Here is an 11098-nt window from a genome sequence, read left to right as displayed (position 1 = left end):
CAGACCATCACTAGTGGTTCCCGGCAATCAGAGGATGCTCCCTTCTGCCACAGGGCACTAACCATTAGACATCCAAGAGCTGGTCCATCAAAGCCATGGGCAATTTTCCAGATTTCAGAAGAAGAGTGGCGTGGTCTCCTCAGCACTGATGTCAGAGGTAATGCAGCAACAGCTGCCCAGGAAACTGCTTGTGCCCACACCAGTTTAGGCCTTGGCGCAGTGAATTACATTCTGGTGCCCTCTAGTGCCAACAGCTAAGCAAGGTGGCCTTGCAGCTCTGGCACGCACAGCCATTCCACCTGGCTCTGTATCTCTCCACCCTCTCTGCCTTCCTTAGTCATCACCCCCACTCACACCAAACCTGGGCAACAGGCTCCCGATGGCATCCCAAGGCACTTGTTTTAAGCAAAGAAAGAATTTATGCTCTAGAAAAGCCACCCCATCCCTGAGCAGGATCATTCCTGGGCCCCTCACATTAACTCAAATCAAAAGACCACAAGCTCAACACGAAGCAAAGAGGGAAAGAAACAGACAGTGGTCTTTGCAGGTATCCTGAACAAATCCTAGTATGTCACACAGCAGGGTGGCAAAGGGGATCTCACATCAGTGCAGCCACACAGGAGATACCCTGCAATCCCATGACCAGGGCCCCGAGGCCCTCTCTTTAGCACATCACAGAAGGACTCCACCACAGGCTTATAAAGACACAACTCCAGGGTTTCTCTGAGAGATAGAAACTGTGGAGCACAGTTTTGAAGACAAAAGGAGGTCTTGAAGATACCTAATTCAGCCATGTAGAGAAAAGAGTCCTTACCTGTGCCACAGTTGAGGGGCAGGTCAGTAGGCAAGCTCAGCCTTTGTTAGACACCAGTTAACCTACTGGAGAAGGAATTCTCAAACATCACAGGTGTCAAAAAGGTTCCAGACTCAGCTTCTACTTTCTGAGACAACAACATCAGCAAACAGAGATCTGGAGCCAGAGGAATGAAGGCTGGATGGTATTTGGGGCTCAGGGAAACCACTTCTCTTGTGATGGCATGTCCACTCACTTAGTACTTGAAGAATACTTTCATTAGGAGAATTAATGTAACATACCTGATATCTTACTGCAGTGTGCAGTCTGGGGATGTTTCCTGGACATCTCGCCCTGCCAAAATCAGGTTAAAAAAAGTCTGAGGAGTCATTGGCACAGTGGTGACACTGAAGGAATAGCCTTTACTCACATGCTTCCCTCCTGCTTATTCTCTACAGAGTAATTTTGCTGCCAGAACTGACTTGAACTCAATCAGAAAGCAAAATGCAAATTCTCACAGTGTTCATCCAGCATTTTGCAGGAACTACAGGACCCAGGAGAAACACCATGTTTTGGAAAGGCAAACACTATCTACCTTTCCCAAACTGAATGCTTGCCTGCACTTGAAGCGGAATGTGCACTAGTGCCATCCAATGAGACTGCAAGCAGGCTCAGTCACAGTTTCTGTATGCTTTCCAGTCCAGACTGGAGTCAATCTTGCCATAAAAACTTCAGCTTTCAGCCTAAATGCATTTTTACTCTGATTCTTTGCCTGTCCCCCAGACTCATCTTTCAGGGCTTCTAGTGTACATAGACTGAGCTATTCCAGGAGCCAGAGAAGCTTTAGAGGTAGAAGTACAAGCTCCCTGTGACATGGCAACTCTATTGCACATGGAGCTCCAGCCGAGAATCAGCATGCTGGATCATAATGTACAACCATAGGTCATGGGACAAAAAGATTCAAAATAAAGGAAAATTTCTCATCATTTTCCATGGGCTTTGGAGTCTGGTCCATGGGCTTCACACTGTACAAGTAAGTGTGACTCACCATGTTTGTTCTGTTCATTTTTAGCAGGGTATTTCAACAGGGGTTGACCTAATCTCTTCCTACACAGAAATACTAAGATGATTCCTCCTAGCTGCTTCTGTGCCACCCACGCTGGCCTGGATTAGGACTTTCCTTTGGGCAATAAGATGGCTTTTCTCAGGTGGGCGCACAACTTATTTGCTGGGACAAGTGAAAGGCCACTTTTGAGCTCACCTGAAACAAATACACAAATATATACAGACTAAGGTTCACCATGCCAGCCTTTCAGTGAGGTCTCATCTCCCAGTCTCCTGAATCTGACAGCTAGTGATTTCAGCTGTGTGATGAAAACCACAAGGCCTGGCAACCAAGCCCTTTCCCCAGATTTGCAAGCTCCTCAGCAAGGGGCAAAGCTGTCTGGAGACCATCTCTTTGGAAATTAAACACTGACCTAGACCCTAGAGCTGAAGAGCTCTACATACCACAGAGTCAAATGAACCCCCCTTCCTTTGCTCTCTCTCTCCTACATCTGAAGGAAATGTTACCTCCTTTGAGCATAGCACAGCCTATTCCTGCTCTCAAAATACCTTTTATAAATATGGAGCAGCCTTTTCCCCAGCCACTGAACCCAAAATGCTTTTTCTCCTTACTCAGTGGAGCCCCTTGCATGGGTACACCTGGCACTTTCTTGTCTCCCTCCACCCACAATCGATGTTCCCTCTCACTCCAGCCCTACAACCCCATCTTGGCTGTTTGGCTTCCACAAACACCCTGCAGTAACATCCATCCACAAGTCAGGAGCTACATCTCCCCTGGGCTCACAGCCCATTTCTTCACAAAATTTCCTCATGAACCTTGAAGCACATGACTGTAACTTTCATCACCCCCACCACACTTCCCAGAACAAGGGAAGGGTGTCACATCACATGTACCCACCCATATTTCTGCACACGTGACCTGAGGGTCATGAAGCAAAAGTCCCTTCCAGCAGCTGAACGGGAACCATTACCACAACTTCTGAGCAACAGCTATGTGGCAGGGTTTAGAGGTGCGTAGTCATCAGCAGGAGACAAAGTCAGTGTTTGAACTGTGATCGTGGCAGGTGGAGGCTGGTTCCCCCTCCCTCCTTCTCTCCCCAGCCAATAAGAACATTTCAAAGGAGGACAACTTCATCTGCAGGAAGCAGGGCAGGCACTTCTCTGTCTCAAAGACTTCTCTTCTGCAGTGGTGGTGATGGCAGTGAACCTTGCCTGCAGTTTCGCTGCACTTTGCTGTTTTGCACTCTGGGGCTTCACCAGGACTTCAGATGGTAAGAAGGGAAAATAACTTTTCTTTTTCCTTGCACTTCAGGTCCAGAAAGTACAGGTCTTTCACACATCAGTAAATAGTAACTCTCTTTTGACCATGCCCATGTTGGCTCAGCACTGCAGGGTTCAAATTGCTGCTGAAACTTCAACTGCTTAAAATATTTTTCTCCCATTGTAGCAAATCCTGTTATCTAGGGACATCTCAGGATTTTAAGGTAAACTTACAGTTTTAATTTATTTGTCAGTGTTTAAACTCTGCATAACCTTGATTATTAAATCTAAAGACAGTGTGTAACAATTTGACTGCTAAGTACAGATGGGCACTTGAGTGCCAATTAGCTGACTTTAATGAAACATTACTCCATATCATCTCTTACTTTGCTGAGCAAGGAAACTCTCCTAATTGCAGCTGGTCTTAAATCATTAGAATGGAGGTTTCAGACAGGTTCTTTCTGAAGGTTTTAGTTTTACTTTGGCTTCCATGAACAGAAAGTTCTAATGCACTCCAGGATGTTGTTTGATTAGCCAATAGCTTTTCGTTTTCACCATGGTTTCCTTTGAGGGTTGCAGAGACATGCCGGAACTGTGCGGCTTCTTAAGTGTAAAGATAAAACCTAGCTTTGCTCTTAGTAGTAACAGAGCATGTTTCAAAAGCATCTCATAAAAGAAGAAAGCAGCCTGTTGCACAAATATCCTATTTGTTTCCCTGCAGGCTGGGACAGCAGGGAGCCAGTGTCTAGTGAGAGCATCCACAGGATGGCTTCCTCATACTGCAGGGACAGGGAGGACAATCATAATTACAGGTGCTTTGCATCAGAGCATTTTGGGGCTTTGGAAGTACAGCAGGGCAAAGTAACCCAGGGAACATGACATTATTTCAGACCAGTGTGTGCACCATGTGGTGATCACCTTGAACCAGAATCAAAGCACATCAAGGAGGGGGGAAAAACAAAACCAAAAAAGCGCAATAGCCTTGAGCAACCTAGGTCACCAACAGAAAACAGGGAGGTAAAGCTCTATTGACCCCGTGGGGGGTGGGGGGGAGAGATTCTATGACTACTTTGCTCAAGTATAAGCAATACTTAAAACCAAAATGTAATGGGTGAAGCAGGTGTAATGCCTGGTACCCCTTAGTGAAAGCTGGAATACTAAACTAAAGTGCACACCAGCCTATCACCCATCTTCAACGTGTGGTCTGAATATATGATTCTGCTACTTCTTCAGCTTGCTAAATCATGTACCTACTATCTCCAGACATTGCTTTGAAAACACGTTAAATGATGGTCTTCTGTCTTCCAGAGGCCCTCTCTGCCTTGCCACATGTGTGACACTGCTGGATCTTCCAGGCACTAGAATCACAGTAACAAGGTCACTTTGGATGCCAGCTCCTGCTTTAAACACTCATTCATGTAATTTTAAACATTCATTCAGTACATTTCACTGGCTTCTTGCCATACATCTAGTGCAACTTCAGCTAGCCTCACCTTGCCATCCTATGCCTCATAGGGATATCACCATGACTCAAGAGGTGTTATCGGCTATTAAACCACAAAGGAGTCTTGTGCTAAGACTGGGGTTATCTCCACCTACTACAGTATCTGCTTTCAACAGCCCCAATGCTATCACATTTGACTTCCTAGCAGGCACAGGAGCAAAGATTCTAGTAGGGTTCTGACCAAAAGCCAGAAGAGTCCAAGCCAGTGAGCTACTCTCAGCCTGGTAGACTCTTGCAGTTGCTGGGCTGAGCAGAGAGGGTTCAGAAAAGAGTAGGTTCCCATGAGCTATTGGGTTGATTTTGCTGGTGTAAGGAAGAGCGCGGTGTTCCTGTCAGATCCCACTGAACTAACTAGTTTTTTTTTTTCCAAGGAATATTCCTACAAGACAGCATATGTTAAAAAAAAAAAAAAAAGTAAAAAGTAAAAGCTTCATTTAATTACGACTGTAATATGATCAATTATACAAGTACACTTAAAAAGCTACCACTTGAGGATATTCTTTGATACATGTTAACAATCTCTGTGTACTCACCGTCACAATGCTAGACATCCCCAACCACTGGGAAAAAATACACAGTTTAAGGCTCACTCAAATCTGTTGCACACCTTTGAATGTTCTGAGGCAATTTTTGATCTTCAAGTATAGCTAAACGTTGGGCTAAGCCACACATGTACCTCCCCTACTAGGTTCATCAATTAGCCAGAGGTCACAGAGCTAATACTTTTCCACTTGCAGAACAAATTGTTTTGACAAAACACTTCCAAAGCTGCCAACATGCACAAAGGACTAGTTTATTCTGCAGACATGTGGCAGGGTAGATGGCCTCCAGCTCTTTGCTGCTACTGAAATAAATCAACTTGGTGACCTTGCACATAACTACTCTTTCAAAAGTTCAATCTTAGAGTTGTACTCTTGAATCTTCTGCAATTCAAATATCGTATCAAAAAGTTGAATTAGAAAAAAATGTTTAAGAGTAAAAGACCACAACTCTCTTCTTCACATGTGCTCAAAGTGTAAGTGGCCATTGAGTGGTCACAGTTCCTAAGGAAGATGAGAGCCGGTCTTGTGAACAAGGCCCAGACTAAGCCCCTGCTCTGTCCCAAACTTCCTCTATGAGCTCAGGCAAGCTCCATACAGTCTGCTCTGTAAGTTCCTGTGGGTCCCACAACTTTAACTTCTAGGTAGAGTCCTTATTTAGCACAAAAGGACAAATACACTTTGGATAGTCTTATCCCATAACCTGGGTGCTGAGTAAGATGCACTGCCTGAGGAAGGCCCTCAGCACTAGCCTCTTCGAGTCTCTGCAACTCTTTAATCCCACTTTTGCTGCAGTGGGGGAGGAATATCCTCTAGAGAATAGTCTCAGGACCTACCAGGGGATTCTGGGTTGGTAGGTGAGCCAACACTGCCAGGTCTCATCCCAGAACAGAGATGTGAGACATGAGAGTTTGTCACTCCACACCATTTGCAGAAACCTACTCTGAGACATACGGCCTATGTCTCACAGATACCAACTGCATGAAAACATGAGCCTCATTAAGTTGAGGAGTTTGGCAACTCATGGTAGCTGGGGTATTGGCCAGGAAGAAGAGATGTGCCTGTAGACATCCTTCAGTTGAAGAGGAAAGGGGAACTCAGTCTCTCTTTTGCATGTTAAGCACTATAATCACCAAGCAGTGTTACAATCGGAAGTAGCCAATACAATCTGCAGGGGAGGACACGATGATGTAAACTAGGATGTACATAACCAACCTGAAAGCTGAAATTTTAACCTATGTTCATGGTGGTACACATGCTCTCTCTCTCTCTCTCTCTCTTTTTTTTTTTTTATTTAAATAGAGTCTAGGTCACACGCAAGACTTCTACTATGGAATAAGATAAGCTAGTTATTTTTCTCAGTAGAAACTAGCTTGAAGACACAGGTTATGCTCTGCTGTTGGCTGTTAGTGAGAGATTCGTGTGTGAAAAAAGAGCTGGAGGTGATAAAGAGCTTGACTTTCACAGTAAATTAGTATAAGATCTGCATGCAAGTGTATGTATGTGCAGCTGCACACACATTTACAACAAACTCCAAGGGCCATCCCCTGAGCTGGTAGGTCCTGGCATAAGCAGTGGTTATGCTACAACTTGCATAGGTTGAGGATTTCTTCCTCTTGTTTCTATTACAGAAGTGTGTGGGGAAGGTTATGAGGGAGTATAAAGGGAAGAAATATCTGCATCAACTGTTAGCTTCAGGCATCTTTCGAATTATTGAAAAGATGAGTGGGGCAGGCAGGGAGGTAAGACAATTAGCTGCACAGCTGACACTAAGTGCTGCATGGAGAGAAGCACTCATGAACTTGAAAGATCATGATTTTTTTTTCTTCCATCTCCATTTCCTTTGCATCTTGTCCCTCTGCTTCATGGCTGTGATAAGGTGGTCCTTAGCACTTGGTTCAGTGCAACAGTTGCCCAAAGCTGTCCACCGCCAGGACAGTGAAGAGCTAGAACCAGCTCTGCCCCAGGGTCTGCCCTGCCCCTCTCTATCATTGGCATGTTGAAGGAAGGTGTCTTTCTCCCTTCCCCTCCCATTACTACACAATCCCTCTGAGATAAGAGCCTCAAGATGCTGCCAAAGCATTGCAGGGAGGGAAGAAGCACAAGTGTGACAAATCAACCTTGGCATGCGAGATGAGAGCAGCAAGGCTCTGGCAGACAGTATTTGACAAGTTATCAAAACTATACCATACCCTGAGCAACAGGATCTACCTTTAGAACTAGCTTCAAAAATGGTCCTGCTTTGAACAGGGAATTGGACCAGAAATGTCCTAAATATTTATTTCATTCTGGTTTCTCTAAACTAATCTGAGCTCTATCACTTCTAGCAGAGTCAATGATCTTTTTCCTGTCACTTCATCCCACAGGTTTATTTCCCCATTTCAAACACACACACGCAAAAAAGATACTTTGCAGTAGAGGTAACCAGAGCTTTCCTGAAGCACAGGTGCACAGGACAGGTATGAAGACTTAGCTTTGGTTCAGAGGCCTGAACACATATAAGAAACATTCTGTGCTCATGTTTTGTGTTGTTCTAGCTGTGTACGTACCACCACCTCATTCAACCACGAAACCTGGCTTCCCTGTCCCCATGAACACTAACAATCCTGGCGTTCGCAAGGCGGCTCGCTTTGGCGTTTACCGATACAACAACAGTTCCAATGACCTCTTTCTGTTTAAAGAATTGCAAATAAACAAAGCCATGGTGCAGGTAAGAACAGCCCAGAATCCCATTGCTCTTCCAAACTATTTAGCAATTGACCCTGCCACAGAACACCCAGGATGTGGGAGCCCTCATCCTGCTCAGGACTGCTAGGAATGCTTGCCAAAAATAACAGCACGTGTCCCTTTATCTCATTCAATTGCTGTGCAGGAGAGTTATTTCCCACAGCAACTCAATGCAAGACACCTCTACCCGCAACATCACACACAACTCATAGATGTAGCACTTGATCCCTAGCCAAAATTCTATTTTAGCATCCCTTTCTCTGCCTCTTCCCATTGCCATTAAAGTAATACACTACTTTCTCTAGATTGTCAGAGGACTGAAGTACATGCTACAGGTGGAAATTGGACGTACGGTGTGTGAGAAGAGGCAGCACTCCAACCTGGACAGCTGCAAATTCCAGAAGAAGAAAAAGTTGCAGCAAGTACGTGTCCACTTTCTTCGGGGTACTCAGTAACTGCACACAACTCTTGGTGATTCTAGCTGCACAGTCACTTTACAGACTAGCTCTGCCAGGTCCCCATAGATACACAAGACTTTTCTGGGCAGAGCCAGGTGGAGTGAGCAAAATTTACCAATATAAGCAGCATAGCATCTCACCTACATCCAGGACCAGCTCCTGGCTGGAAGGAGTTGAGCCAGGCACAGCCATTTGACCCACGCCGCCTGTTCCTGGATAGCAGGGTGAAGTTGCATAGAAGCGGAATAGGCGGGAAATCTTGAGATTTCCTGAGCAGCAGGGTGGAATGAATCCTTACTGGGCCCTCCCCAGTAAGATACTATTACTTGGCAAATAGTACCTGTCCTGGGAGAAAAGGGGTGGAAGAAGAGATGCAGTTTTCTCCTGCCTCAACGTGGCCACCAAGGCCGAGAACTGGCACAGTTGGTTCAACCTAGTCACCAATTCCTCTTTTATTTGCAGGTGCTGTGGTGCTATTTTGAGGTCTGGATGATGCCTTGGTTACATAAAACACAGGTTTCTATTGCTCTTTGTCACTGATTCACCTTTCACCTGCAAGAATGTGACTCACAGGGAGAATTTTTACAGAGAGCTTTTCCTTGCTTGGGTTGCTGAGGTCAAAACTGAGCTAGAGAACAGCTGTACAGAATTGCCACCAAGCTTTTGTTTCAAAGCACATGATTTTTTCCTGAGGAAGATGCTCAAGATCTGGGTGGCTAAAAAGACCTGTTTGACTGAATTCACTGCTATCCAGCTGCATATTTTTGTTTGTCTAAAACTAAACTGCACGAGAACTTGTTATCACTCATTCACTAGAGAACCATCTGCCATCTTTGCCTGAAATGTGTCCAAGTATCATGGACAGACCCAGAAAGATTTGTTAGACTTGTTTGTTCTGACAGCTCTTCATGCAGCCACAAAGTAAACAAATCTAAACTACACCACACATGACTTCAACAGTGAGGAGAGCTTTATAACAGCGCAATAATTTGCCCAGGGATATACTCGCACAGAAAACTAAAATAAAACCCTAAGAGTCTCCAGTGCTACAGAAAAGATTAGATACACCTGCCAGAAACAAGTAAGATAGAGTTGATCTTGCCTCAAGACAAGAGGATGGATGAGGCTGTTTTGAGAACCACACACACACACACGAACAGCTAAGAAATAATTAGCTAGTACTTCTACTTTAAGCAAAAGCTAATCTGTTCTATGGAAGGGCATCATGACAAACACAGAGGAATAAACGCAATCATGCTCCCAAATCAAATTTTTGCTGATGTTAAGTAATGAAGTTTCATTCAGGTTCATAGCAGATATTCAATTTCTGATTGCCCACAACTTTTATTCAAGTTTAGGAGAATGATGGCCTGGTTTCAGTCAGTATCTACTATTACTTCAGCCTTCTCTCTTCATGCATGGACAGATTATTGCTTATACATCACTAAGACCCATAACTGGAAGACCAGCACTCACAAGTGGATAGGGCTGTGACTTAAACTATAAGTTTAAGACATTTCCACAATCCCCCTATTTCTCCTGACAATTGTTGCCTTGCTGCAGCTCTCTTGCAGCTCTTGTTAGCAGCAGTACCTCCACTTTCAACCTTTCGAACTACTCTTCAGTCCAAAAATACCACTGAGGGCTCCAGGCCAAGGGCCAGGTCTCTTACAACAGGTAGATCTATTGACAGCACAGTTGAGGTCTCTAGTTTAAGCAATCCCATAGCATGCCTTTGCAGGCTGGGCAAGTCTCAAGCTCTGCTTAATAAATCTCACTTGTGAGGCATGAGTGGCACAGGTGATGCACAGCAGTGGCTCAAATTTAGCCAGTTCTGGAGAGGCAGCTGTGCTGCATCACATCTTTGTGGTAGGGAGAGTCTCAGCTGGACAAAAGGAGTGCTCAGAAGAAACCTTCAAAAGGGCCATGGATGGACATAGTGTGGCACTATACTCATCTATCACATAAGCCACTTTAACTGCCTGAAGCTGGAGACAAGGAACAACAGATCCAACTTTGGAAAGGTGGACACAGAGCAGGAAAGTTAAGCCACAGCTGAGTTTAAGAGGGCAAGAAGCCAACTCATCCCAGGAACCACTCTGTGCACCTCAAAGGGGTTGCAATGGCCTCATCTCTCTTCTATTTCAACTGGGTGTTTCACATAGCAGCAATGCCAAAGGCTTCCTACTAAACTGACAGCTCCAGCCAGCGCTGGCCCAGGACGGACCAGACAGATTTCTGTTTCTTCCTTTAGCCAACATGACAGCCTATAACAAAGTAACAGATTAAATCAGCCTTTCTACATGCCACAGTGAGGGAAGAGGAATGTACACAGTCAGCTTAGGTCAGTGCAGAGATTCAAGCAGGTAGATAAGCACAACCCAGAACAGTCTACCATGTGTGAACTTTCAAGCACCTTGCATAAGAGGCTTAATCTCTTAGCCTCCTCATTGAATCAGTGCCTGATGTATTAAAGAAGCAAAACCTTAAAGCTAGACACACCTGGCATCATGCAAACCGACAAACTCAATGTGCTCTTGCTGTTCTTCTGAGGAAAACACAGTACTCTCTGAATCTCTATCCAAACAGGCTTCTTTGGAAGCAAAGAACAGCTACATGTTTTACATAAAACTATTCCCAGCAGACACTGCAAAACAGATGAGCTCACTGTAATCAACTCAGTGCAGCAGCAGCCAAGCATCTTCTGAGGGAGAAAGACAGGTCAGCCCCACATTTACAATCACAGCAAAGT

The 11098-nt window shown here is 44.9% G+C and overlaps 1 protein-coding gene across 1 annotated transcript; it reads left to right on the top strand.

Annotated features, from left to right (window-relative positions):
• The first annotated feature begins 5880 nt into the window (after positions 1-5880).
• Positions 5881-9015, top strand: CST7 (cystatin F). The gene is made up of 4 exons (XM_062571167.1): positions 5881-6010; positions 7699-7871; positions 8194-8310; positions 8809-9015. Exons 1-4 carry the CDS (start codon positions 5881-5883, stop codon positions 8884-8886), a joined length of 498 nt encoding a protein of 165 aa, XP_062427151.1. The 3' UTR covers positions 8887-9015.
• The last annotated feature ends 2083 nt before the right edge of the window (positions 9016-11098 follow it).

This window comes from Rhea pennata, chromosome 3, assembly GCF_028389875.1.
Source record: "Rhea pennata isolate bPtePen1 chromosome 3, bPtePen1.pri, whole genome shotgun sequence".
NCBI lineage: Eukaryota > Metazoa > Chordata > Aves > Rheiformes > Rheidae > Rhea > Rhea pennata.
The sequence above is the reverse complement of the archived record's forward strand: the minus strand, read 5'-3'. Positions and strand labels throughout refer to the sequence as shown.

Excerpts from the sequence above, each read along its gene's own strand:
- CST7 (XM_062571167.1), top strand. The coding sequence starts at position 5,881 with ATGCACTGCCTGAGGAAGGCCCTCAGCACTAGCCTCTTCGAGTCTCTG. Across the intron at positions 6,011-7,698 it reads GACCTACCAGGGGATTCTGG|CTGTGTACGTACCACCACCT; the intron begins GTTGGTAGGTGA and ends GTGTTGTTCTAG. Across the intron at positions 7,872-8,193 it reads TAAACAAAGCCATGGTGCAG|ATTGTCAGAGGACTGAAGTA; the intron begins GTAAGAACAGCC and ends TACTTTCTCTAG.